Source organism: Mustela putorius, unplaced genomic scaffold (genome assembly GCF_011764305.1).
Source record: "Mustela putorius furo isolate JIRA1106 unplaced genomic scaffold, ASM1176430v1.1 tig00000228_pilon_pilon_pilon, whole genome shotgun sequence".
NCBI classification, from domain to species: Eukaryota; Metazoa; Chordata; class Mammalia; order Carnivora; family Mustelidae; genus Mustela; species Mustela putorius.
The window spans coordinates 38,386,110-38,413,015 of NW_025421322.1; the positions used below are offsets into that span (position 1 = coordinate 38,386,110).

The window sequence follows — 26,906 nt, forward strand, 5'->3', positions numbered from 1 at the left end:
CGTGCAGCTCTGCGTCTTTCATTTACGGAGCTGCAGCGCACAGACGACGGGACATTCATGTCAGGCGTACGACGCATGGGTTCAGCTGTTCCCTACAATGACTCCGGCTCACCCAGACAGGCGGAGTCGTCCGTCGTCACCGCACCGCGGCACTACCCTGTTCCTGACACAGCCCCGTGCTGCCACCTTCCACACCTGCACGTCTTTTTTTTTTTTTTGTCCAACACATTCTTTTTTTTGTTTTTAAGATTTATTTATTTAATTTGACAGAGAGAGACACAGCAAGTGAGGGAACACACGCAGGGGGAGTGGGTGAGGGAGAAGCAGGCTTTCTGCTGAGTAGGGAGCCCAGTGTGGGGCTCGATCCCAGGACCCTGAAGGCAGACGCTTAACAGCTGAGCCCCCCAGGCGCCCCTAACTGTCCAACATTTTCATGTCTTATTAATATTCCACTGAATGGGCGTACCATAGGCAGTTGATCTGTCCATCAGCTAATGCACAAATGAGGTTCTAAAGAATGAGGGAGAGAGATGACCAAGGTGGGGAGTGGCATTCTAAGCAGAGGGCAAGACGTGCTTAAAAACAAGCCCAAGAGAACCCAGAAGAACAAGGAAAGGCAGCGCACTGCCCGGGAAAGTGCACGCGGGTGCCAGCAGGACCTCGGTGTGGGGCTGGGGGCTGGGGGCGGGCGCAGTGAGGACGGGGTTGGTGGGGTAAGGAGACCCGGCAGCGGACAAGGCGGCAGAGTTACCCCAGACGATCCCCCACAGCAACCAGACAGCCGACTGCTTCTCCTCCCGCACCCTTCATTTTTAGAACCACTTTTCTATGTTTTCTCTTATTTCAAGTAACAGTTGCTCTAATGGCATATGTGCTGTCTGCGCGAGATGATCTTACCTCCAAGCCACAGGAAGTCATTCACGGAGCGGAGGAGCTCCACGGACATGTGGTAGTGCACGAAGGAGTCCTGCAGCATCCCGGCCTGGAGGCACAGATCCCCCACATGCTTGCGCATGCGCCCTTGGCACCGCTTCTTGTAGTGTCTACGAAACACAATGCACAGACACACATCACCGCTGGTGCACCACTTCTGCCCCCAACGTACACCAGCAAAGCACTATTCAACTCTCCCTCAACCCAAAAATGCTAAGAAGGCAACCTGAGGCTCTATTGAAAGGCAGCGGCCGTCATGGCCAGTGTGGGAGCTGGAAGGGTCCTGACCTCACAAACACCTGCCCAGTTATTTTCTAGAGGGGACAGGAACGTGGGACTTCCACTGTGCATTTCACTTAGCAACACTAGATGTGGGATTTTCCTCCACAAATTTTCCATGACATCAGCACAAGAAAGCTGACGTTTTAGCTCTTTAAAAAAAATCAATTATCTTCCACTTTCTTAACTTCAAACCCATTATTATTTTATGAAGAGAGCTACGGGGCATATCAAAGGCCAGCCACTTGGTGTGGGCAGACATGACCTCTACCTCCACTCCGTCAGAGCAGGCCCCAGTAATGCCTTCAGCAGGTGGGACTGGGCTTCACCAACAGCTCCTTGAATACGGGCAAGGAAACAGCCTTTAGATCACACAAAGGCTTCTATCTACTCAGAAACCAAAGAAACTATACCAAACTTTCCTTTACCGTTTTGGAATATTCCTATTCTTTTAAACATTAAATTTCTTAAAAGATAAGCTTTTCTTCAAGAAAAATAGCAGCTGTATTAAATTTTCACTCTGAGGAAGCAATCACATCAAGAATAAAACCCCCGTGGAAATCCACGACACGCGAAGTTTCCAGCTTAGTGATCGTTACTGACAGCCCTTGACACGAAGTTAAGTCTCCAGACCTAAGTGACGAGCTCTCCCCACGCTCTGGCTCTGGGACTCGGCACCCCGTTCCCAGTACTGGCTGAAGTAAGACTGTCCTGTAGGGCAGGGGAGAGAGAAGAGGGCAGGCCAGTCCCCTGCCCTGCCCTGCAGCACTGTGAGGATGGCCCCCCGCCAGCAAGCCCTCCCCCTGTAAAAAACACAGCCCCTGTACTGCCCTGCCTTCCCCCACTGGATGCCTCCACTCTGTAGGGTCCCTCCGCCCTGTCCCTGCTACATACATGTGCACGTGTGCACAGGCATACGCACGCGCACACACACACACATGGAGGGGGGGCTGTTCCCAGGCGGTAACTCTGATTAGGTCACTCCCCAGCCTCAAACACCCGGCACAGCTCTAGCCCCCCTCCCGCTGCCCCTGCCTCCCCTCCTCCCACTGCCCTGACTCTACAGCTTCACCTTCCTGCTCGCCAGGGTCCCCAGTGACCTCCTGCCTAATCCTTCACACTCTCCTTAGGGCTCATTTCCACCGTCAGTTTCTCAAGGAAGCCCCCCCCCCCCGCCTCCTCCCTCTGCACACTGGGTTAGATGCCCTGCCTGCATTTCTAGAACATTCCATGCTGAATCAACCTCTGACATTTGTAAGCTCCACAAAGGCAAGTACTTTTTGCTTACTACTGTGCCTCCATCCTTCTCCCCTGGACACTCAAAAATGTGTTATGAATAAACATATGAATGGACGGTCTCCACAAGGCTGAACCTCTCCGACCATCCCAACCCCCTCTTTGTGCAGAACAAAAGCACTAGCCCATCTCCAAAAGGCCACTCCCCACTGACACCCTTCACTGCCTCCCTCTGTTGTCAGTTTTAATAAAAACCAAGTTCCTCTAAAGCCCTGCAGGACAGGTCCTCTCCAGGGTCCTCCGAGCCAGCGGGAGCAGCCTCCCCACTGAAGCCTGGGGCATGGACCGCGCCACACCGGGCACTGACCTCAGCCCCAACCACACAAGCTTCCCGCCCCTGCCCGGGCTGCTCCTGTCACCTGAGCTACCTCCCTGGCCCCTTTACCTGGAGGCTGTCAGCTGTCTTCAGAACACAACGCAGAGCCCTCTGTCTCCTGGATATCCCCCTCACAGTGACCCTTAGCTCCCGGAGGGGCTGCCCCCCAAACACAACACCATCATTACTGAATTTTTGTCCATCCCCTCTATTAAGATGATGGCCTCGGGGCGCCTGGGGGGCTCAGCCGTTAAGCATCTGCCTTCGGCTCAGGTCAGGCATGATCCCAGGGCCCTGGGATCGAGTCCCGCATCAGGTTCCTCCCTCAGCGGGAAGCCTGCTCTTCCCTCTCCCACTCCCCCTGCTCATGCTCCCTCTCTCGCTGTTTGCTGTGTCTCTCTGTTAAAGTAATAAATAAAATCTTAAAAAAAAAAAAAGACCACGGCCTCTCTGAGAGCACTTGGGAAGAGGAGAAAAAGAAGAGAAGAGGGGAGGAACAAAAAGCAAAACGCAGCCCGAATCCGAGGGTCCTCAGGGGATTGTCACAGGCTCCACTTCACCACTATGAGTGACCACATCTAACTCTTGACGGCTACACAAGGTACCGAGCAGGGGCTCTGTCTTGCCCTGACTATAGAGTCACAGGAGAGAACCACATCAACTGAACATAAGCTCGGGAACATGCGCCTGTGCGCCAGGAGACAGGAGCTCAAAACCAGCTCCCCCAGCTGCACTTCTGGGTCTCCCCCAAAGCTGGGCGGTGCCTGGCTCCCTCCCCCGGGGTGCTCTCTGTTCCAACGGGGAGAGGACCCCAGCATCCACACGCACACTTCCCTCCTCCGGTAAAACTGTCGACCTCCAGCTCCTGGCCAGGGCCAGGTGGACAAACACTGCCCCTGGGTCGCTGTGCCGGGTGACAGACCCAGGCAGTGAGGCTGGTTGGGACCTTACCCCTCCCCTGCCCCTTCCGCCCTTAACCTGGTGTTAATTCCCCAATGGTGGAGGCCATGGGACACACAGGTAGTGCCTCACACGTGGGAGGATCCGAAAAGAACTGCTTCCTCCCAAGTCCTGCAACCCACCGGTCCCAGACCCGCCCTCATCCTCCTCCTGCTCCTGTCTACACCGGGCTAGAGGATCTGGTCCTTGCTCCTGTCTCCACTGGGCTGGGGGAGCTGGCCCACGCTCCAGTCTACACTGGGCTAGGGGAGCTCGCCCACACTTGGTTCTAACTACAAGCCACATAGTGACGACTCCAGCGCGTCTCCCCCATCCGCTCCCTGCCTGCACTCCAGGCTCACAAAGCCATTCACCTCTTGGAAACCGTCGCCTGAACGTCAGATAGGCGTGTACAACACACGTCCAATATTTCCCTCTCGAATCCGACTCCTAGCAGGGGCCTCCCCGTCTTCCCCCCCAGACAGCCCCGCCACGTCCCCGGCTCTTCAAGTCAAAACCCTGAGTTTCTTACTTGATTTCCTCTGCCCCTCACCGCTGCCCCCACACCAGTCAGGGACAAGCCTCGTCTCCGCTTTGTCCCCCACGACTCGTGCAGGACACTGAAGGCTCCCGGCACACGGGCGCTGTCAGGGCCCGCCAAAGAGCGGGACGTCTCTCCTGGCACCAGACGCCGGGGAAGGCATGTGAGTTTCATGGGGAGAGGCCACGAGGATGGCCCAGGAAAAGGGGCTCACGGTTCTACGGTCGTTCGGACGTGGAAGGGTCTGAGGTCGAGAGGAACTCCCGGTGAAGACACATGCTGCCCGAGGCCGGCCGGTGAGAAAGGAGCAGCCCCAGCAAAGCCATTGTCACAGGCCGGCCCCACGGCGACCCCAGCCCGCACTTCCGCAGGCAGGAGGTTTCCGCGTCTTCCGCTCCCTGAACTTGCTTCGGCTTTGTTCTCCCCACCCTGGCCCGTGAGGGACTTTCTCAGAAGGTCCAGACCATCTCCCTTGAGACAAAGTAAGTAAAGGAAGAAAGTGTTTGCAGGCCGAGGGCAGCAGAAAAGAAGAAACAAGGCCTCCAGGCCCACACGGGGGGGGGGGGGGGGGGGGGCCAGACCTCTCCCCATGGGTGAGCCGGGCCGGGGGTAAGGACAAGGGCCTCAAGCAGCCGAAGGTTCTCCCTCTCGGCCCGACCTCGGTCAAATGTTGGCGCTTCACGGCTGCAAACTGGTGACATGCCTGTCGGTGTTGGACGTGAACCCAACAGAGAAACAGCGCTCTCACCCACACGGGGTCGAAAGGAAAGGCTGGGTCAGGTACAGGCCGCAGGACTGCAAAGGCAAACCATATACACAGCTCTGCGCGCTTCCTGGCTAGAGCAGAAAGGCGGCCACGGCCGACTACACAGGCCCCCATGTCCACAAGCTCCAGAGGAACTAGCTCTTTAGAAGGCCACATTTTCCTAATACCTAGAAAAGTTGCCCTCATAGAGGGGGCAAAGACAGATGGTGGAACAGCCTCTGCCCTTTTACGGAGGACGGGTGCTCAGGTGAGGCAAAGAAAACTGCATGCTCCAGGTGAAAGCGAAAGCCTCCGGGGACCGCATCCTCCGACAGCGTCCAGCTGCGGCCAGCACACCCCCGAGCCGGGCACCCCGCGCCGGCGGCCGCTGGCCTACAAGCTCTGTCATGCACATCACACAGCGACAGCCAAAAACACGTGCCTACTACGCTCATTCCCAAGCTAGGATCAAGCGAGGCGCTGCAGTCTCGGACTTTCCAGTTAAAAACCCGGTGAAAAGTCCCTGTGCAGCCACTGAAATCAACAAGCATCCCACGTCCTCCAAACAGAAAAGATTAATAAGAGCTCGTTTGCCACCAAATACTAAGACCCAACAAGTTCCCCGAAGCAAATATCTGAACAGGTATCAAACATCGATGGGTCACGTGCTTTAAAAAGCAAAATATTTTTTAAATTAGAAAATGGAAAGATGGTCGGGGTGACACAGGGATCCAGGCAGCGTCAGTTTTTGGCTTTCCAAGCGGTGAAGGCAGCGAGAAGGCAGCACACGGGGAGATCTAGCTACTTCCAATGCAGCGTGTTCACAGCCTACCTTTTCAGACCCAACAACATACTCACAGGGCGGTATGGTAGAAAACAAAAAGGAAAAGGAAAGAAAAGAGGAACAAGCAAAAATTAGAAACACACAAGAACAAAAATAACTTTGACAGCTACAACACTGCATGTCCAAGAATCTCCCGTGGGCTTTCAAGGCCTGGGGCACATGAGAACGTTCCCATGAAATACGTCCGCACCTCGTGTTACGGGGGGCTGTGCGGCCCAGAGTGGCCACAACCGCCACAAGGCCTGTGGACGTGAACAGTGCGCCACCCCAACCTCGGCCTTCACCTAGACGTTTCCTGTGAGCTACGAACTTCGGTCTCGTTTTAAGCTGGACGCTCCTACCCAGAGCGGCAGGACAGAGCTGGGCTCTGTCTCCGCACCAAGTCAGTGCTTTAAAAATGAGAGCCTGTAGACGAGTGAAAACAACATGGACCGGCAGCGGCAGGCATGACGGGACAGCGTATTTGATCTGAGGTTGCCGGCGTCCCTACGTCACACAAGTTCAAAAGCTGGCTGAGTGTCGACGCTCGCCGAGAACAGAACGGTCCCCCCGGGAGGGCCATTCTACCTACTGCCGGACTTCCCATGCCTACAGCCGTGCCAGCACACAGTCCCCAGCCTTGCTACTCCCACCGAATCGTGAGCATCGATTTCCAATGACAAAAACAGGCCGCATTCTCTGGTGGGTCTGCAGCCTCAAAGCCAAGAAGTCATGACCAAAGAATGTCCCCAGTTCCTCGTGTAGCAGAGGGTCAGAGCGGGATCCCTGGCCGCCTCCGAGGCGTCAGCTGCTGGTCTATACGGCAGGGACCGGCCAGTCCCAGCCCATGCCACAGGCTGCGGGGGCTCGGGAGTGCAGGGGCTAAGCGTGGGCTGGCCCTGTGTGGTGAGGGGAAGTCACCGGGTGGCTTTGGAGAAGGCCTGGCTGCCCCTCGTGGCTACCCCTCACAGCTGCCTGGGCTCCCACGCCTCACCACCCCAGCTCCGAGGTGGGAAAGGGAACTACTGGTGTCCTGACTTTAGGGCCACTGCGAGGACTGAGTACAGATCGTGGGTGCAACGGGCCCTTCCCTTAGCCACACACACGCATGTCTGTGCGGAAAGAAAACCAGCACAGACCCTGCACAGCACCCGGGGGGGATCTTAGGCCGCTCTGTGCTTGCCCCTCGCAGGGCTGGCCCGGGCCTGTTTTTCTCAGTTCTGTGACATTTTCTCTTCCAACTTACCAACAGATGGCAAGTCAGTGTTTGATCTCAGGTGAACTCCAGAAACATGCTAAGCACCTACTCTGCAGGGCCACTGTGCCCACGGGACACAAGGTCACTCAGTACTCACCCACAAGACCCTCGTCCACATCTACAGGAGGGAAAGGAGAGACCTGGTGCCCACAGTCATGAAGCCCCACACTCTCCTAGCTGAAGGGGACCTCCTCCAGGGAAGCAAGGAACCTACGCGTCGTCGTCCTCTGTGCACGGACACCACAGTGGCCACGGCACAGGGAGGCAGCGCCGGGGACAGACAGGGGAAGTGAAGGGCACAGGAGGCTACGCTGCAGTTCCAGTGCAGAGCTCAGCTGCTGACTTCATCTCAGGAGAAACGTGAGGCCTGGCCTTTCCCCGCTCTGTCTGATGCCCCCGCGACACAGAGAAGAGAGACACGCGGCCGTGGGCAGAAGGAGCTCTTTGGGAAGCCCCTGGCAGCGTGCCCGACACCGTGGCACTCGCCTTGACTGACTGTCAGCGAGGACTAGGACCCTGGAGCTATCAGCTGGGAAGAAGGGCCTGACCCATGCCCAGTTCCCAGCCCCGGAGGCAGGAGCTCCACTGGCTCGGCTGGGCCAGCTCCTAGTTCGGCCGCCTCTCCAGGCCCAGCACCTCCCTGTGAACCAAAGGGATGATGGAAGAGAAGCTCCCAGCTGCGCACAAGGGCAGCACGTCCAACTAGAATAACACGGGAGCCGCGGACGTAACGCTGCTGGCTGCCACAGTGTACAAAGGAACAACTAAAACCAATTTTAATATTTTCTTTAACCTAATGTATGTAAAATATGATCACTTTGACATGTAAAAAGATTAACAAAATATTTTCTTTTCTCCATACTAAGTCTCAGTAACTGATGTGCACTTTACTTACAGCACATCTCAGCTCAGACTAGCCAACCCTCTGATCCACAAGAGCCACAGGGGTCACCGTCGTGGACAGCAGCTCTGGGGGTCCCACGGGGAGAGCCGGCTGAAACAGGGGAATAAGGACACACACTAACCCTAAAAGGTTTCCCCTTAACCAAAGGCTGTCCCGTTTCCAGGAGTCTGAAACCATGGCTCACGCCTGCCTACCCCTTGAGACATCAAATACTACCCCTTGCTTCTCCCTTCGTGACGTCAGGAACCAAGCCAAGCACGAGGCCTCCGGGCCTCCAGGTGAACTTACCTACTGTCTGTGTCCAGTCCTACGAAGTCCTTCTTCTCAAACGGGACGCAGAGAAGGGGGATCTTATCGCCGGACTTGTCGGTGGCCCTGTCCAGACGCTTGGACTCGAGCACAATGAAGAGGGATTCGATGAAGTCCTCGATCCTCTTTTCCACCGTCTGGCAGTCCTCGTAGTTGGGGTAGAAGGTCACGTCGGTGCGCGGCTGCTCGGCGATCTCTCCCCGCAGCCCAAAGACGAAGAGCCGGGAGTCGTAGAGCGTGGAGCCGTAGATCTCCTTCTGCACGTGGAACTTCTCGAAAGTCTGCGGCCAGTCCTTGGCGGAGAAGCAGTCCGTGATGGTGATGAGGCCGACGACCTTGCGGTGGGTCTGGAAGTCGCCCCACTCGTTGTTCTCGGGCGGGTAGTGGTGCCTGTAGCGGATACAGAGCACCCGCTGGGAGTCCCGCACGCTGACCTGGCTCACGGAGGAGATCCTCTTGTAGATCTTGAAGAAGTTCTCTTCGGAGACGATGCCCACAGGCTGCACCACCACGAGGAGAGTCTGGTGGTCCTCGGCGCACTGCATGTAGTCAGGGACACTCATCCTGAAGACTCTGCCGGAGAGAGCGAGGGCACTTAGGGGCGCACGGCTGTGAAGGCTGCTGGCCCACCCTGGGATGCGGTGCTTCTCACGTGAACCACCTGCGAGGTGCGGGGGCGGGGGGCGTGGAGCCCTGGGCTGCCCTCTGTCCCTGGGGCTCTGCACCTGGCAACCACAGCTCTTCCCCAAACACCACAGCGCCTGGACGAGGCCTTGAGCTCCTGCGGCATAGGGGTGGCCTCTTTTTCTATTTCCAACACCCAGCCGGATGCCGACAGAGAGGCAGGGCCCAAAAGCGCTCCCTGAAGGAAGGCACCGCTGCCTCATCCCCTCAACAGGACAGAAAGCAAAGAACCACAGTGGGATCAGAAGATCGGGATTTGACCTTCAGTCTACCCCGGACGGGAAAGGCTTGTATGCACGTTACCTCACCTCCACCGTTCTATGACACCGCCTCCGCTCTACTGATGAGGAACCTGGGGCGGAGAGAGGCTTATCACCCGTCAAGATCGGAGAGGACAGGTCAGAGGAAGGTCGTCCTCTGACCAGTGTCTTCTGCACCCCCTCAGAAAGAACCAAACCCATGTGGGGGCTCCCCAGAGAGGCCCAGCAGCCCCTGAGAGACTTCCCAAACCCCCAGGAGTTGGGAATCTCCGCTGAAAGCGGAGATTTAAGGTTCTGTGTTTCTCAAAAGAAGGCACAGCTTTAGAAGCGACTGCAAAACACATATCCGGTCCAGGCCTTCGCTGCAGAGATAGAGAGGGGGCCCCGGCGCGGCTGAGGGAAGGCCGCCCAGCCAAGGACCAGCTCGTGGCAGCACCAGCAAGCCCAGGGCCCTGCTGAGGGATGAAGCCTCCGCAGAGCGCAGGAGAACAAGTGCAGGAAGAAAAGACAGAGGACAGGCGGACCTGCCCTCCCTGGGATAGAGGACAGGCGGACCAGCCCTCCCTAAGACAGAGGACAGGCGGACCAGCCCTCCCTGGGACGGAGGACAGGCGGACCGGCCCTCCCTCCACATACCGTGTGACGAGGCTTCATCGAGTCATTCAGTTTGTCGGATCAAACCCACTGATCTGGATCACCACAATGACGGTGGGCTCTATCCAGGTGCCATGGGTTACCGAAGTTGGGAATTTCGAGTCATAATGGAAATTCCCACCTGTGCTATGACTTTCCCGGTTCCAGCATGTGCTCAGCGGGCACTCTGGGCCGGGCAGGACAGGAGCCACGAGGGCTGCCACACTCACACATCTTTGTTCACACGTGCTCACATCACACCGAGGCCCCCCCAAGGACAGCCATCTCCAGATCAGATGGAATTAATGACATTTAAAGGAGCCAAGCAGCACACGTTATTAGGGAAAAGGAGGCTGTTACCTCCTTAGCGACAGGTGGCAGAGAACCGACCGCAGTCACCGAATCCCTTGAGCTGCTTCTCTCCCTGGCTGTCATTCTGCGTGACCGTGAGTCACACAGAGTCACCGAGGCTTTCCCTTCTGTGAAAGGGTCTGGTTGAAATGAACAAGGTTGAAGTCTCGTCATTCACGCCCCCAGCATTGGGCGAGGACCTCCCATGTCCCAGGCTCTGTACAGACGAAGAGACAGTGTTCCAGGTACACTCATGAGGAAAAGGGGAGACAGATATCAACTCTCCCCAGCTGGATACACAGACTCGATGCTATTCTGGTTGGACCTCCTACCTGGTTTTCGGTGGAGTATGACAAATGAGTTTATGGCCAGAATCGCCAAGAAACTTCGGAAGACCACCAAGGGGGAGAGCATTTATGCCCCCCCTGCCCCCTACCTCCCCCCAAGAGCAAGATCAGATACACCTGCGACTACCGACAGGATACAGGGTTTCTGTGGGGGGCAATGAAATGTTCCAAAACTGCGGTGATGGCTGCACAGCTCTGTGAATCCACCAAAAACTGCTACACTGTAGATTTAAATGGGTCAACTGTGTGACAGATGAATAATATTTGAGTACCTTTTGGTGGGGAAAAAAGACCAAATAAAAAGCTGCAGTCAGCGCAGGGCTGACCCAGGTAATCCCACCCAGAACAAGACCCACGCGTCCACGGCAACTTGAAATAACAGCAGTGCCGCTGTAGGGCGAAAGGAAAGCACAGACTCTCCGGTATGTGACACGAGACAATGGGCCATCCCCGCGTAAGCAGAAGACACATCGGTGACACCCAGTCAGGATACAGGCAAGACGCTCAAAGAGGCATCTTTGAAGACAAACCTCAAAGGGCAAAGACAGGTACAGAAGGGTGCCCACCTCAACGGCAACCAGGAAAAAGCTAATTAAGCCATAGTGACGGGCCATTTCACACCCAAAATAAACTGACAAAATAAAAATTGTATTGTGGTAAAATAGACATAATATTTACCATTTTTAGGTGCATGGCTCTAGGGCATTAAGGACACTCCACTGCTGGGCAAGCATCTCCAGAAGTTCCCCACCCCACCCGCTCTCCCCGACCCCGTCCTCTGTACTTGGTAAATTCCCCACGCCCACTCTCCCCGGCCCTCAGCAGCCACCATTCTGACATCCTGCCTCTACAAACTGAACCGCTCCATGTCCCTCATGAAGTGGAATCACACATTCTGTGTCCTTGCGAGACTAGCTTATTTCACTACGCAGAAGGTCTTCAAGGTTCATCCACGTTGGGGGAGGAAATCAGCATTTCCTCCTTCTTCAATGCTTACAGCCCACTGTATACATATACTGTTTAACCATTCACCCATCACAGCTCACTGGGCTTGATCCTAGCTTTGGGCCATGGTGAACGATGCTACCACACAGACAAAATATTTTAAGTATGAGAACCACCAAGTGTTTATGAAGATACAGATCAAAGTAACTGTCCTATAGGACAGCAGGCATACAGACTGGTACGTCCTGCGCCCAGGAGTTCCCCTCCCAGAGCAACTCGGGCATGTGGATGGCAGGAGCATAAACAAAGGATCCTTGAAGCCAGAACTAGAGGGGCGCCTGGGTGGCTCAGCCGTTAAGCCTCTGCCTTCAGCTCAGGTCGTGATCTCAGGGTCCTGGGATCGAGTCCCACATGGGGCTCTCTGCTCGGCAGGGAGCCTGCTTCCCCCTCTCTCTGCCTGCCTCTCTGCCTGCTTGCGATCTCTTTCTCTCTGTCCAATAAATAAATAAAATCTTTAAAAAAAGAAAGAAAGAAAGAATAGAAGCCAGAACTAGAAACAACACAAACATCCACTGTCGGGACAGTCACTGTCAGGACAGCGGACAAATGAACTGTGGTCTTCTCACGCAATGGAGTACTGCAGAACCCTGAACATGAGTGGCCCAGAGTGACCCTGCAGGAATACAGCGGAGTCTTAACAGTGGGATGAGGAAATATAACGGAGGTCATGGGTCAGGACAAGCAGCAGAATCCGCTTACATCCAGCTCAAAAACAGGATACACTATATAATTAATGCTTAGGGATATTTACACACAAAGTAAAGCTATAAACAAAAATAAGTTTGGGGACTGGTTACTTGGGGGGCAGAGAGGAGTGTGTAGTTCGGGACAGAGAGAGGCGTCGTAAGTTAAGTCAGATGGAGATACTTGTTCGCCATTCTTTAAACTATACATAAACAGCACAGGCAGCTTTGTTAGAGTCTGTATTTCAAAATTTTTCAAGAGTTAGGGGCATCTGGGTGGCTCTGTCAGTTGGGCGTGTGCCTTGGGCTCAGGTCCTGATCTCAGGGTCCTGGGATCGAGCCCTGAGTCGGGCTCCCTGCTTAGAGGGGAGCCTGCTTCTCCCTCTCTCTCCACATGCTCTCACTCTCTCAAATAAATAAATAAAATCTTTTAAAAAAATGTTTTTCAAGAGTTAAAAAAGGGAGAGGGTCCAACTTCAAGGAGCTCACAGTCTAGTTGTCAGCAGGTCAACCAGTCTCAGAGCCCACACTCCACCCCGTCCTCCACACACGGGTTACGCTCCTGGTCCTGCAAATACCTTCCTCTGTGAGCCAGAGAACAGGAGGCACAGAGAGGCAAGGGTATTAGAGCTGCAGATCTGGGGCGCCTGGGTGGCTCAGTGAGTTAAAGCCCCTGACTTTGGCTCAGGTCATGATCCCAGGGTCCTCGGATGGAGCCCTACATTGGGCTCTCTGCTCCACAGGGAGCCTGCTTCCTCCCCTGTCTCTCTCTGCCTGTCTCTCTGCCTACTTGTGATTTCTCTCTCTCTGTCAAACAAATAAAATCTTAAAAAAAAAAAAAAAAAAGAAGAAGAAGAAGAAAGTCTGCAGATCCCCCTGAAGATAAGGCACGCGGGTCCTGGGCCCGGGTCTCACGACAGATGCTCAATTTCTCTACTCTGAAGAAAACGAGAGAAAGTAGAACAGTGCATGAACTTCTCATAAAACTAAACTCAGGTAAATTTGGTAAGTGCTTTGTTTTTAAGATTTATTTATCTGGCAGGGAGAGAGATAGAAGGAGAGAGAACACAAGCGGGGGAGTGGGAGAGGGCGAAGCAGGCTTCCCACAGAGCAGGGAGCCCAAGGCGGGGCTCTATCCCAGGACTCTGGGATCATGACCTAAGATGAAGGCAGACACTAACGACTGAGCCACCCAGGCACTCCTGGAAAGTGCTTTATAAATATTAACTAGTATTGTAATTTATGGTTAGGTAATGAACTTCCATATTTTTGGGCATTAAAACAGTCTTGCTTTTATGAAATGTTAGCGAGAGTGGACAGTATTATCTACCCATTGTTCCATCCCCATTACTGACCCTCCTGGTTTCTGGCATTTGCGAATCTATGAGATCCAAACGAACTCACCCTGAACTAAATGAGCCCTCTGGGTCCCTTCCAGTTCTGACTCGGCACTGAAAAGACACCAGCAACCCAATGTGTGCCACGAGTCAATAAACCTCACAACCTCAAACAAGAATTTTCCCGGAAGCAGCTCAGTATCACAAACCCCTTGTCTACTTTTACCCCAAATTCAAAATACTCATCTCACACCAGAGGAAATCTGTCTCAGGTAAGGTAGAGAGAGGACATTCACTGGGCTCTCTATCACGTGTCCTGTTTAGAATTCCCATCAGTCCCAAGAAAAGAGTATCACTGTCTTCAATCGTAGGGATGAGATAAGGCTCAGTCATTCTGCTCGAGGTGTCCTCATCGGCAGGGGACGGACTGGGGCCAGGAGCCAGCATCCAGGCTTTGCCGCTGGCTTCTTCTAGGGAGAAGCTGACGAAACAAGACCTGGCACTGAGCCAGTTCTAGTATCTGAGATTAATCTAACACAAATATTAGAACATCAAAAAACAGGGGCACCTGGGTGGCTCAGTTGGTTAAGGGTCTGGTCTGCCTGTGGCTCAGGTCATGATCTCGGGGTCCTGGGGCTGAGCCCCTCTTTGGGCTCCCGGCTCAGCTAAGAGCCTGTTCTCCCTCTGCCTCCCTTGGTCCCCCCATCTCTCTCCCCCTCCCCAAATAAACAAATAAAATGGTTTAAAAAAATCAAACACATATTTCTTCAACATGGCTGCTCCCCCAAAAGTTAAATGCAGGGGTACCATAAACACAGCAATTCTACTCCTCCTTACAGACCAAAGAGGTCTGAAAACACATGTCCACGCAAACATGTGTCCGCAGATATTCATAGCTCTTACTGGTCGACGAAAGGAAACACCATCGCCCATCAACGAATGAACAACAAAATGTGGTCCATGCGAACGGAAAACATCGCTCAGTCCTAACAGGGAACCAAGTAGTGATCCGACCGCTGCCTGGGGGAAACTTGCAAACGCGATGCTCAGGGAAAGGAGGGAATCACCAGAGGCCGCACAGTGTGAGGCTCGGTTTAGATGAAATGCCCACAGCATGTACACCCCTGGAGGCAGAAATAAATGAGCGGCTGTGGGGGCTGCAGGACAGAAGAAGGGCCTGCCAACCAGGGGGGAGTTTCTTTTTGGAGTGGTAAAACGTGCTGGCACCGGGATGGCCCCGACGGTGGGTGTACTGAAGCCACGGCACCCTACATTCTAAATGGGTGTTTTCTGTGGTTGTGAATGCTACCTCAATAGAGCAGTTATTTAAAAAAAAAAAAAAAAAAACATTTCTTGACAACCGCTGGTCCCTCCCCACTACTATTCTGCCACGCGGTTTAAGAAAAACACGCACACAGGCTTGCGGGATGTGGAGGATGGCGAGACTCCTGGGTCTCCCACCTCGGGCCGCACTGCGGTCCTTTCCCCTTAACAAGTACTAGCTGGGCTGGACGAGGAAGTGGCGGTCACCGTTTCTCCAACACGGACAGTCACTCGTCGGGAGTCGGGGGAGGGGCGCCGGTGCACGGAGCCTGTCCCAGCCCTGCCCTGCTCACTGGGAACGAAGGCCAGCCCCGCGGTCCACGTTTTGGTCCCCGTCGCTGTAAAAGCACGGATCCAACGAGCAGCCCCTCCGACCACCAGAGGGCATAGGTCAGAGGGCACGTGCGGCGGCCCCCGCAGCGCGCGCGGACCGCGAGGGGAGGCGGCACGAGCGCAGCGCGGGCTCGCTCCGTTCCCCCCGGCGCCCGCGGCTCGGACGGCGCTGACCACGGAGGACGGGAGGGGCCGCCGAGCTGGGTCTCAGGCACTCTCGCCCCGGGGGACAGCGAGGGTGACCGGGACCGGACGGTGGCCCCGGGCCGGCCGGGCCGCCCTGCGGGGACACCAGCGCGCGCCGGGGGCCCCCGACCTCACGCGGCAGCGGAGTGGGGAGGGGGCGGCAGCCGAGTGGGGAGGGGGCGGCAGCCGAGTGGGGAGGGGGCCGCCGCCGCGCGCCGCGGGGAGCAAGGCCGGGGCCCCAGGGCGGCAGGTGCCGGCACGGCCCGCCCAGGTGAGCAGCGGGCGCCGGGCAGGCTCCCGGGCCGCGGTGGGGGTGAAGGGACCCGGCCCGGCAGGTGCGCGCTGACTCGCGCCCTCGCTCGCCGCCACACACAGGCAGCCCTCCCGCCGCCGGCGACCCCCGCCCCGCAGCCCCCCACCTCGCACTTACGCGGCCGGCGGCCCGGGCCCGGAGCGGGAGCCAACGGCCTGGCGGGCGGTGGGGCGGAGCAGCCTCGGCGACCGCTCCCCCTACTCGGAGCGGGCGCTTCCGACCCGCGGCCGCGCCGGCACCCTCCTGCGCATGCTCGGGGCGGTCCGGGCCGGCGATCCGCTCCGGGCTTTGGGAGGGACGCGGGGAGCGGGACGCGAGGGGAGGGGAGCGGAGAGGAGGGCCGGGAGGGGAGGGAGGAGCCGCGCGCGCCGAGGGAGGGGCTCGGTCGCCGCGCCGCTTTCCAACCCTCCTGGCGCGCGGCTCGGATTCCCGCGGCTCTGCGGGCGGGGGCGCGGGGGGCGGCCGTCCCCGCGCCCCGCCGGCCCCTGCGCCCTGGAGACCAACCCCCGCGGGCACTAGCGTGGAGAACTGCCCGCGGCTGGACGAGGGCCGCTTCTGCACCCCGGGCGAGCCTCCCGCGCGCTCTCCGCTGCAGCCCGGGGCGCTGGGGCGGGGAGGGGGCGCCAGAGTCGGGTCCCCAGGTCTCCCGCTGGAGCCGCTCCCGGCGCGGAGCGCAGCGGCCCGGCACAGAGCGGGTGGGAGCCGCTGTTCCCGAGGCCAGAAGCCACTTTGGGATTTCAACTTGTGTCAAAAATGGGTGCGGAAAGCGGAATTCACGTGCGGACCTCAGTGCGACACAGCACATTGGGGAGGATTTGGAAAGGACATGGTCAACAGCGTCACCTCCAGAAAGGGCCAAGGGAAGGGGATGGCGGGGGAAGACGCTCTTTCCGCGTAGCTTTGTGTTGTCTTGTTTTCAAATAAAAAGTGTTTTCGGGGCGCCTGATTGGTTCAGTCAGTAGAGCAGGCACCTCTTGATCTCAGGGTCCGGAGTTCAAGGCACACCGTTGATCATGGAACCTACTCTAAAAAAAAAAAAATTTAACGTCCTGGAAAACAAGAATCGTCCCCTCACCAAATACAGCAGACACGAAAGAAAGGGGCCATCATCTTTGCTGGCAGCCAGCAAGCATTTATTGACTCTTTGCAATGGGCCAGTGCTGTTTTATGACTTACTTTATTATTCATATTTTTTAACAAAATAATAATATGCTATCCCTCATCCCTGCCCAGAGTCAATGGAAAAACAATTTTTTACTGAACTGTTTTCCAAAGAGTAGGAATGAGTTACAAGCAGAACACATCTTCAGGGCAAAGCAGGGGAAGCCGATTTCCAGCATGCCAGAGAGCGGGGAAGTGTTTTCAACAGAGGTCCCCAGACGCTGAGAGAGAGTGCCTCCAACACACCACAAAAGGATGCCCACGGGGGCTGCTCTATGGCATTAAGAATGCAGGCTGACAAGAGAAAACAGACATTACAAGAGCCACCCTGGATGGAGGTCTGTGTGCAGGGGAACAGAGCTCCACTATGCAGCTCCCCGTCTTCCTAAGTCCCATGCAAGGTACTGTTCTTAGCGCTGCAGTCAGAAAGGACACACCACCTGGCTGGGGTTGCACAAGTGGCTTGTGTCATTTAGGAATTCACACCCAGGGTTGTCTGATGCCATGGCCTATGCTCTTTCCATAGTCCTCTGTCCCTAGTCTCTTTATAAATGGATAAAGCAAGTAATTCAGAAAGCAATATTGAAAGCTGGCAAAAGGAAACATTGCTATTTTAGTACAATGTTTCTGTTTACAATGTGCTCACTGACAGCAGTTTATTGTTCCAGCAAATCTGTGTGAGAGAGAGACTATCCTGCATTTTTATCAGTTTGAAGACTGAGGCTCAGAGAAGGTAGGGGCTCGCATTAAACTGACCCAAGGGGGCACCCTGGGCTGTCTGGCTCCTGGAGTTACAGCTTTAACATTACCTGCGCGTCTCACCTGAATGTGCAGAATTCAAAGAATATAGCAAAACCTGCTCTCAAGGAGTTTGTAGACACTTCAAGTTGGACTGGAAGGAACCTCTAAAATAATCAGGTCCCACCTCCCACCCAGAGCAGATCCTCCACAAGAGTCCTAACGGGGTGGAAAGTTTGGTGATACAGAGCTCTAATAGAAAGTTCTCCAGTTGGGGCACGTGTTGGGCCCGGTCCGTGGAGCACGTGACTCTTGATCGTGGCATCATGAGTTCTGGCCCCACACGGGGTCTAGAGATTGCGAAGAAATAAATCCTTAAAATAGAAAATTCACCAGTAAAACGAGGCAGACTGGGAGGCTTCCCCGAATCATCAACTCATGGAGTCCCGAAGATGAGAACCAATGCCCCGGGGACCCTGTGGAGTTGAGCTCTGCCCCTAAAACAGGAGTCACAAAGTGCAGTCCAAGCACCCACCCCGCCCCGCACCAGCGACACCACCCCAGTGTCTTCACCTGCAGAAGGGGATCACCGCTTCAGGAGGCCAGCAGGGCTCCGCGCAGTCAGGGAGCACGAAACATTCTGAGGCCGAAGTTCCACTTCGATGACGTCACGCGCTACTCATACAGCTTTGGGACAGGGTGACCCCAGGTCGTGACTGGCCTGGAACAGTCCCACATGATGCCTGTTCTCTTGACTAAAACGGTTCTGGCTGGGTGACATTTGGGGCACTTTGGGCAGAGCCCACCGTGAGCCGCCAGCGGTGTCACGGAGGGTCTGACTCCCTCCGGCGCGGGGCGCTGTCCTGCCCCGCGGGCCGCTCCGACGCTCGCGCCGTGTCCGCAGGTGTCCGCAGGTGTCCGCGCGCCCAGGCCGACCGGGAGGGACTCACTCACCCACCTGAGCGCGTCTCTCCCGTCCAGCCCACTGCCCTGGCGGGTACCGGGCACCGCGCTTGCACAAGGGCCTCACGGAGTCCTCGGAAGACCCTTCCCACACCGGCCGCCCCGTTCGAGCGGACGGAGGGGGACCGCCCCGCCGAGCGGGGACGGCGCGCGCACGAGCCCGGCCCACGCGGACCCTGCCGGCTGCACCGGTCCGCAGCGCGAGCGCCAACTCCGGTCTGGCCCGACCAACTCCTGCCCCTCGGAGCCACTCCGCCTCGAGCCGGCGAAGAACGGCCTCGGCCCGCGCTGGGCAGCGGCGGCGTCCCGGAAGGCCGAAGTCGCGGGAGCCGACGCGGGGCAGAGCCGGGGCCCCGCACCCGGGCCGCCCCGAAGCTGCTTCCAGGCCTCACAGGCCCCGCGAGGACCCGGGAGCGTCCGCGACCGACGAGGCTCCCGGCGCGGGCCCTGCCGAGGGCGACCGCGGCCCCCGGGGCAGGAGCTCTCGGGCGAGGTCCCTGCGGTGCACCGGGGCAGGGGAGAGGCGGGGAGGCGTGCCGGAAGCGGGGAGGCAGCGCGGGGGCCAGCCGGGTCCCGGACCGCCGCGCCCCGCCCCCGCGCGGACTCGCGCGCCCCCGGGAAGGCCGAGCGGATCGACCCGCTCTGCGAGCGAGCGACGGAACGGGCCGCAGAGCCCGCCGCGGTGGGCAGCGGCTCCCCGCGGGGCTCCCAACCCGCGCCTCAGCGCCTCGGGTCGCGCACCGCGCCCCCCGCCACGCCCCCGGCGCGCCCCTCGGCGCTCCCACCGGCGGCGCGGAAATCCCGGAGCAGTGGATTCCGCGAGCCCGCGCCGGCGGGAGTGCGCATGCTCCGGATCCGGCCGCCGCGGGGCGTTCTGCGGCCGCGGTCCGGGGGACGGCTGTGACAGCCTCCGGTGGGCGACGGGAGCCAGGCCCGCCCGCGCCCCCGCAGCTCCTCCCGCAGGACCACAGTCGGGTCGGCTGCTCCCGGCCCCCTGCAACAACCCCGCGCCCCGAGGAGAGCGGCTCCCGCTCGGAAGCCCCTGCGGGCTGGAGGGCGCGCGACGAGCGGCCGGAAGTGACGAGCGCGCGCGAGCCCCGCGGTTCCGGTCCCGTCGCCCTGGAAACCGAGCCCCGCCTACCGTCGCGAGCGCGTCGGCCGCTGCCGGGTCCCCGCGCGGGTCGGCGCGCCGCGGGCGGAAGGGGACCCGAGGCCTTCGGTGGGGCGCGCGGTTATGCCGCCGGGAGTGCGCGGGCCCCTGCGCGCGGGGGGAGCCTCGGACAGCCGCCCGCCGGGAGCCGCGGCCCTGCCCCGGGGCCTGAGCTCTCCGTGCGCTCCCCCGCGCAGGGCCCCGCGCGCTCCTGCCGGAACACCCGCTCCTCGTCCGCGGAGAGCCGGTCCGCTGGGGCAGTGCGGTCGCGGAGAACCCGCACGGGCCGTGGAGGGACTCCCGGCGTCCTTCCCCATCTGTGTCTTCTCCGGAGGGACGGAGAGGTGCATGGTATACCCCACTCGTGTGCCGGCGCATAAGTATACCCCACTCGTGTGCCGGCGCATAAGTATACCCCAGTCGTGTGCCGGGGTATAAGTATACCCCACTCGTGTGCTGGCGCATAAGTATACCCTAGTCGCGTGCCGGCGCACAAGTATACCCCAGTCGTGTGCCGGCGCATAAGTGTACCCCAGTCGTGTGCCGGCGCATAAGTATATCCCACTCGTGTGCTGGTCGTGTGCCGGCGCAAGTATACCCCCCAGGTATACCCCAGTCGTGTGCCGGCGCATAAGTGTACCCCAGTCGTGTGCCGGCGCATAAGTATACCCCACTCGTGTGCTGGTGCACAAATATACCCCACTCGTGTGCCGGCGCATAAGTATACCCCAGTCGCGTGCCGGCGCATAAGTATACCCCAGTCGTGTGCCGGCGCATAAGTGTACCCCAGTCGTGTGCCGGGGTATAAGTATACCCCAGTCGTGTGCCGGGGTATAAGTATACCCCACTCGTGTGCCTGCGCATAAGTATACCCCACTCGTGTGCCGGCGCACAAGTATACCCTAGTCGCGTGCTGGTGCACAAGTATATCCCAGTCGCGTGCCGGCGCATAAGTATACCCCAGTCGTGTGCTGGCACATAAGTATACCCTAGTCGCGTGCTGGTGCACAAGTATACCCCAGTCCTGTGCTGGGGTATAAGTATACCCCACTCGTGTGCTGGCGCATAAGTATGCCGCAGTCGTGTGCTGGCGCATAAGTATACCCCAGTCGTGTGCCGGCGCATAAGTATACCCCAGTCGTGTGCCGGGGTATAAGTATACCCCACTCGTGTGCCGGCGCATAAGTATACCCTAGTCGTGTGCTGGTGCACAAGTATATCCCAGTCGTGTGCTGGGGTATAAGTATACCCCAGTCGTGTGCCGGCGCATAAGTATACCCCAGTCGCGTGCTGGTGCACAAGTATACCCCAGTCCTGTGCTGGGGTATAAGTATACCCCAGTCGTGTGCTGGTGCATAAGTATGCCGCAGTCGTGTGCTGGTGTATAAGTAGACCCCAGCTGTGTGCTGGTGCACAAGTATGCTGCAGTCGTGTGCTGGGTTATACGTAGACCCCAGCTGTGTGCTCAAGAGCCGTTTCCCGTCCAGGACCCTGCGGAGCCATCGGTTGTCCTGCATTTTTTCAGTGTTCTTTTATCTGGAACGGTTTCTCAGCCTCTTTCATGTCTGTAACGTGCTGGAAGAATACAAGCCAGCTGTCTTCTAGAATGTTCCTCAATTTGAGCTCATCTAATCCTTTCTTATGAATAAATTCAGATTATGTATTTTTTGCAGAATGCCATAGAAACGATGTAAGCCGAGCCCTGTGCGTATGTTGTCAGTGGGCACATACTGTTGGCTTGTCCCAAAGGGATAACTTGGACCACTTGGCTAAGGTGGAATGGCTGTCTCTCTCCTCTGCAAATCCATGACTACTTCTGATGCGATTAATGACTCATTGGTGAAAAGATACTTTGAAATTACATAATGAGCTTTTTCCCACCAGACTTTCACCGGCGAATTTAACATCCACAGGAATCTCAAGAATGACTATCACACAGCTTGGTAATGACTAACTTACTATATTTCAAACGATGCAAATGCACTGTGACATTTTCTCAGAAATGACGTGATCAGCTAGCAGTTAATAGGTGATCAGAAGTATTATTTACTCTCTGTTATGCTCCTTTCTTTTACAGATTAATAAAGAGGTTTCCTGCTTCACAGAGTATAATTAGAAACACTAATTTGACATTGACATGATTCTTGTTTGTGCTAGCATCTACATCAGCGGCTCTCATATATTAGCAGTAAGTTTTGGAGTCAGTGAAGAAGAACATCCACACACACACACACACACACACACATACACACACATTACATACATCGAAGACTGAAAAGTTACAAATGTGAGCAACTAATACTTAAGTGTTTTCACCAGTGCATGATGGTCACTTGTAAAACCAGAGATTTAGGGATCAGTTATAATATATCCAACTTAAGAAAATCAGATTTTACATTTTTAAAAAATTATTTTTTTAAAGATCTTATTTATTTGACAGAGTCACACAGCGAGAGAGGGAACACAAGCAGGGGGAGGGGCAGGGGGAGAAGCAGGCTCCTCTCTAAGCGAGGAGCCGGATGCCAGGATGGACCAGGACCCTGGGATCCTGACCTGAGCCGAAGGCAGACGCCTAACCCACTGAGCCACCCAGGCGCCCCTAAAAAATATCTTAAACTGTGCCCCTGGAACCCTACTGAAGACTCAATGGCTCAATAGCTTCCCTGCCCCCTCTCAGATTGTACATTTCAAAATCAAGTTTAAGAAAAAGATTATTTTTTAAGATTGACTTCAGAGAGAGAGAGGGTGTACCAGTGAACAAGTAGAAGGACAGAGGGAGAGGGGAGGACCCCAGAGGACTCCACCACTGAGCGCAGAGTCCAATGCAGGGCTCGACCCCACAACTCCGAGATCAGCACGGAGGCAAGACCAGGAGTCCCACGCCCAACCTACTGAGCCACCCAGGTGCTATAGGGGGGGGGGAATTTTTAAGAAAACTTGTGAGAAGGTGGGGATGGGGGCGGGAAACATGAGTGACTGCAATTCCAGGTGCGGCCGCCAGGTGGGGGAACAAGCTTAGTAGTGCCTCTAATTGCCTTAAATTGCCTCCAAAACCTTGCATTTTGTCAGTTTGTCAGGGGAGCCTGGGTCAGTCAGTTCTGGGCAAATTCAGAACAGACGGAAGCTAGGGAAGAACTCACAAGAGATTTAGCTGAATTCTTGTACTAGATGGTTTGAGAATTCATATTATATTACATTATATATTTTGCATTTTTTGTTACATATAAAGTAATATGTAATAATCCAGTTGGAAATACATGTTTTATATTATATATCATGTTATTATAATTCAAGATATAGTAATCTTTATACCTTTTGTGTATCTTAAATATTACAGCATTAAGCCTAATTTATTTTTAAGAAATTTTTATTTGAGGGGTGCCTGGGTGGCTCAGAGGGTTAAAGCCTCTGCCTTCAGCTCAGGTCATGGTCTCAGTTTCCTGGGATGGAGCCCCGCATTGGGTCCTCTGCTCAGCGGGAAGCTTGCTTTCCCCTCCCCGTCTGCCTGCCTCTCTGCCAGCTTGTGATCTCTCTCTCTGTCAAATAAAATCTTTTTTAAAAAAATTTTTTTTTTATTTGAGAGAAAAAAGTGAACGGGAAGAGGAAGAGGAAGAGAGAGAATCCCAAGCAGACTCCCCACTGAGCACTGAGCATGGAGCCCAAGGTGGGCTTTATCCCAGGACCCCGACATCACGACCCTGAGCCAAAATCAAAAGTCGGACACCTAACCAGCTGCGTCACCCGGGTGCCCCAAGCATGAAGGCTAATTTTTAAAGGAAAGACTGAGGCTCTGTCTCTGCTCTCTGACAACTTGATACAGGATTTATCTGAGTTACTCTAACAACATCGATGGAATTATTCAAAACATTTCAATCAAGTGGAAGGGTATTTTTAACCTCCGTTATCCATACTTTTGCCATTTCTTTACTTCTTTCTCTGAAGCAAAGAAAGACAAGTCCAATCACTTGCAGAAACAGCAGAAAGGTGGTTACCAGGGGCTTGGGGTCCGTGAAATTGCAGAGGTGTCGGTCAAAGGGTACAAACATGCAGTCAGAAGATGAATGAGTTGATTATAGTCGACAGGGCTGTATTATATACTTCAAAGTTGCTGAGAAACTAGATCATAAGTGTTCCCACCACAAAAAGAAAAGAAATGGTCATCAGGGAATGGGACGTGCCAGCTAACACAACAGTAACACCCTATTGCAGTATCGAGGTGAATCAGTTAACAGGTTGTACACCTTGAACTTACACAACGTTCCATGTCAATTACATCTCAATTAAAAAAAAAAAAAGAGGAGAGGCTCCTGGCTGGCTCAGTCAGTAGAGCATGTGACTCTTAATCTTGGAGACCTAAGTCTGAGCCCCACATTAGGAGCAGAGATTACTTAAGAAAAAATTAAAAAGAGGATTCAGATCAAACTGATTCAAGGCTAACAGGACGAATGTAAGTCATGTAGCCGCTGATAGAGCATAGTCAGGAGCAGAGCATGACTTCTGCGGTCTCCATGCCAAAGACGCATGGCTTGGGTTTAATCGTGAAGAAACAACAGATTAGGCAAAATTAAGGATATTCCGAAAAAACAGCTGACCTGTGATCTTTGAAAGCAAGTGTCGGAGTCTTGCAAGTCGAGGACGGACTGAGGAACCATTCCAGATTAGAGAAGAATAAAAGGGACAAATAAAATCACACATGATCCTGGACGAGATCACTTTGCTAAAAAAAAGAAAAAGAAAAGGAACAGTAGTGACTTGACTGACGCCATTCTGAGGATCAGATGATGCTAACCTTATCAATGTTAATGCCCTTTAGTTGGTGGCTGTCTTATGGTCACACAGGAGAATGTCCTTGTTTGTGGAAAATACACACTCACCTTTTAGGGGTCTCGGGACTACAGGTCAACCACTTACACGAAAATGGTTCAGGAATAAGTTACCCGCACTGTACTTGAGACTTAAGTTTGCAGTTGTTGAAAAATCATTAAAAAGAGAATTCCAAAGAAGGTCCAAGCGGTTAAAAATACACGGTGATTTCCTGAGCTGACTCAGAGGTACTGAACGAGAACACCAGAGGTGTGGACTTAAAATGTGTATTTTTTAAAAGCACAGTCGGGTTTGGAGAGCAGCTAGTTCCGTGGCCCGAGAAAGGGAAGAACAGCTTGTACGTGCAGAGCAATTCCCTCCCATCATCTTCTCATCGAGATCACTGCTGGGACAGCGTAAGAAATCCGTTCTGTGCAAGTCGTCTGGCTCAGTTAAGCCTCTTGAGACTCCCGGAGGGGAGGACTTCTGGGAGCCCAGCCTGGTCCAGGGCCACACTCTTGGTGTCCCCTTTGCTCTGAATGTGAAGGCACAGCCTCAGTTACAGAAGCCGCAGCTTGTGGGGGGGGGGCCTCCTTCCTCCTTCACAATCCTGGGGAACCCTGCTCTAGCTTTTCTTTTCTGCCCGGAGCCAAATGCTGCCCCAGCTTCTCCTGGTGAGTCCTTATGTACCCACGCGACCCCTAAAAGTCCCTTCAGGGAGCCCCAGGAGCGCCACCTTCAAGAGGACCTTACAAGGGCTTCAAAAACAGCTCCCCGTGGTTTCGTGCAATACTAAACATACTAAAAACCAACAGATGGTCCTCTTAAATGGGCGCCTGGGGTGCCTTGTGACTTGGATCTCAATAAGGTGGTTTTTAAAAATTGCTCCGGGTCTATACCCGTCCAGCCTCACCCCTTGGTTCAGTTTTCTGGATGTCATTCCCCCCGCCCCTCTGGGTTCTCACAGATTTATTCTTTCTGTTCCCTACTATCCCCACTGCACGCTCTTCCAATCAGAATTCAGATTAGAATCTGAATCCAAGTCCAAACAACTGGGTGGCTCAGTTATTAAGTGTGCCTTTGACTCAGGTCATGGTCCCAGGGTGCTGGGATCGAGTTCCGCATCAGGCTCCCTGCTTGGCAGGAAGCCTGCTTCTCCCTCTCCCACTCCCCCTGCTTGTGTTCCCTCTCTCGCTGTGTGACTCTCTGTCAAATAAATAAGATCTTTAAAAAAAAAAAAAATATGAACTCAAATCCTTTGTCCTCTGCAACTGTCCCAACTCCAACTCTGTAAGCAAAGGAAGTGACTCTGTCCTCAGGGGTCCCTCCAGCCTGCTGTGTCTCTCTGCTGTAAGACCCCCACCCACCCTGAGCCGTGGTTGGCAAGTCTCTGACCCACACATGCGTCTGTGAGTTTCACCTCTAGTACAGGAACCAGGACGGGTAAGGGCTTTGGTGGAAGGTTGTTAGGTGAGTAAAACGCAGTGATGTTGGAATACGGGCTGGAGGCCAGGGGAGCAGGCTAGAACCGGAAACTCTGGGCCAGCAAAGACAGCATACAGACCCCAGGGCCTCGCGGGAGGAAGCAGCACACTCCACAGAAAGTCGTTCAGGTAAAGCTCACTCACTTTATCATGTGGAGCTAGTAACAGCCACCACTTACATTGCTTACAACATGACAGACACTAAGAAATCTGTGCCTTGTCTCCTTGTTTTAAGGGACTCAGTCTCCCCATTGAAAATCCCAATGTCCGCATGCCCGCTTTCTTTAAGTCGAATTCCCTGAGACTACCTCTGTGCTGGGAGAAGTGAACCTCCACCCCCACCCGAGGTAGAGTCTCTAAGAGCCAAGAGAAAAACTCGGTAATGTCCAAAGTGGAAACGGCGCTTCTGGCAAAACCTCAGGCCTTAGCTCCGTATCTACCTAGCAGTTACGTAAAAGTAGAATTTTCAAAAGGCGAAGAGCAAATACAGGGAGAACGGCAGCATTCGATGGACCCTTCCCCCGTCCACAGCTAGAAAACTGGGAGAAGGTAAGAACGCGCCGGGCAGCGGGCGGGCAGCGCAGGCAGACGGGGAGGAGCCCAGTGGGGTGATCCACGTCCTGCCCGGGGTGCCCGGAGCGGGGTCGCCCAAAGACCACGGCTTCACTACTGTCGAGGAGACAGACACTGGAAAGGCGAGAGCTGGGGAGAGCTGGAAGTTGCCAGGCTCAGCCCCCGGGGCGCGTCTGGGTCAGGAAACAACACCCACCTGTCCCCTTTCTAGATCCTTGTCTGGGGCACCCTACATC

General features: G+C 55.3%; 3 protein-coding genes across 5 annotated transcripts in view; 1 reads left to right on the forward strand and 2 right to left on the reverse strand.

Annotated features, from left to right (window-relative positions):
- TRAPPC9 (trafficking protein particle complex subunit 9) overlaps positions 1–16,061 on the reverse strand; it is a 487,526-nt gene extending 471,465 nt beyond the window's left edge. The window contains exons 1-3 of one of the 3 annotated variants that reach the window (XM_045078162.1): positions 15,916–16,061; positions 8,323–8,916; positions 898–1,043 (exon numbers count right to left, since the gene is read on the reverse strand). In XM_045078162.1, coding sequence (XP_044934097.1) covers positions 898–1,043; positions 8,323–8,906 — 730 coding nt within the window. In that variant the 5' untranslated portion in view covers positions 8,907–8,916; positions 15,916–16,061. Of the gene's footprint in view, positions 1–897; positions 1,044–8,322; positions 8,917–15,259; positions 15,281–15,915 lie in introns of those variants that run through there. The other 2 variants (XM_045078161.1, XM_045078160.1) reach the window with 2 other exon arrangements.
- LOC123391481 (basic proline-rich protein-like) lies at positions 15,358–16,908 on the reverse strand. The gene is made up of 2 exons (XM_045078221.1): positions 16,874–16,908; positions 15,358–16,402 (listed from the first exon to the last, which is right to left on the reverse strand). The coding sequence occupies exons 1-2, from the start codon at positions 16,906–16,908 to the stop codon at positions 15,358–15,360; spliced, it is 1,080 nt and encodes a 359-aa protein (XP_044934156.1).
- A 418-nt stretch (positions 16,909–17,326) lies between these two features.
- Positions 17,327–26,906, forward strand: part of LOC123391482 (collagen alpha-1(I) chain-like) — a 31,497-nt gene continuing 21,917 nt past the window's right edge. Inside the window, exons 1-2 of the mRNA XM_045078222.1 lie at positions 17,327–17,360; positions 18,497–20,057. Of these exons, the coding sequence (XP_044934157.1) occupies positions 17,327–17,360; positions 18,497–20,057 (1,595 nt within the window). The remainder of the gene's footprint in view (positions 17,361–18,496; positions 20,058–26,906) is intronic.

What these genes read in the sequence shown, in the direction of transcription:
- LOC123391481 (XM_045078221.1), bottom strand. Translation starts at nt 16,908, where the DNA reads ATGATGGCCCCTTTCTTTCGTGTCTGCTGTATTTG. An exon ending in TTTCGTGTCTGCTGTATTTG is followed by an intron (nt 16,403 to 16,873) that starts GTGAGGGGACGA and finishes TCCCCGCCCCAG; the next exon opens with CGCCCCGGGCTGCAGCGGAG.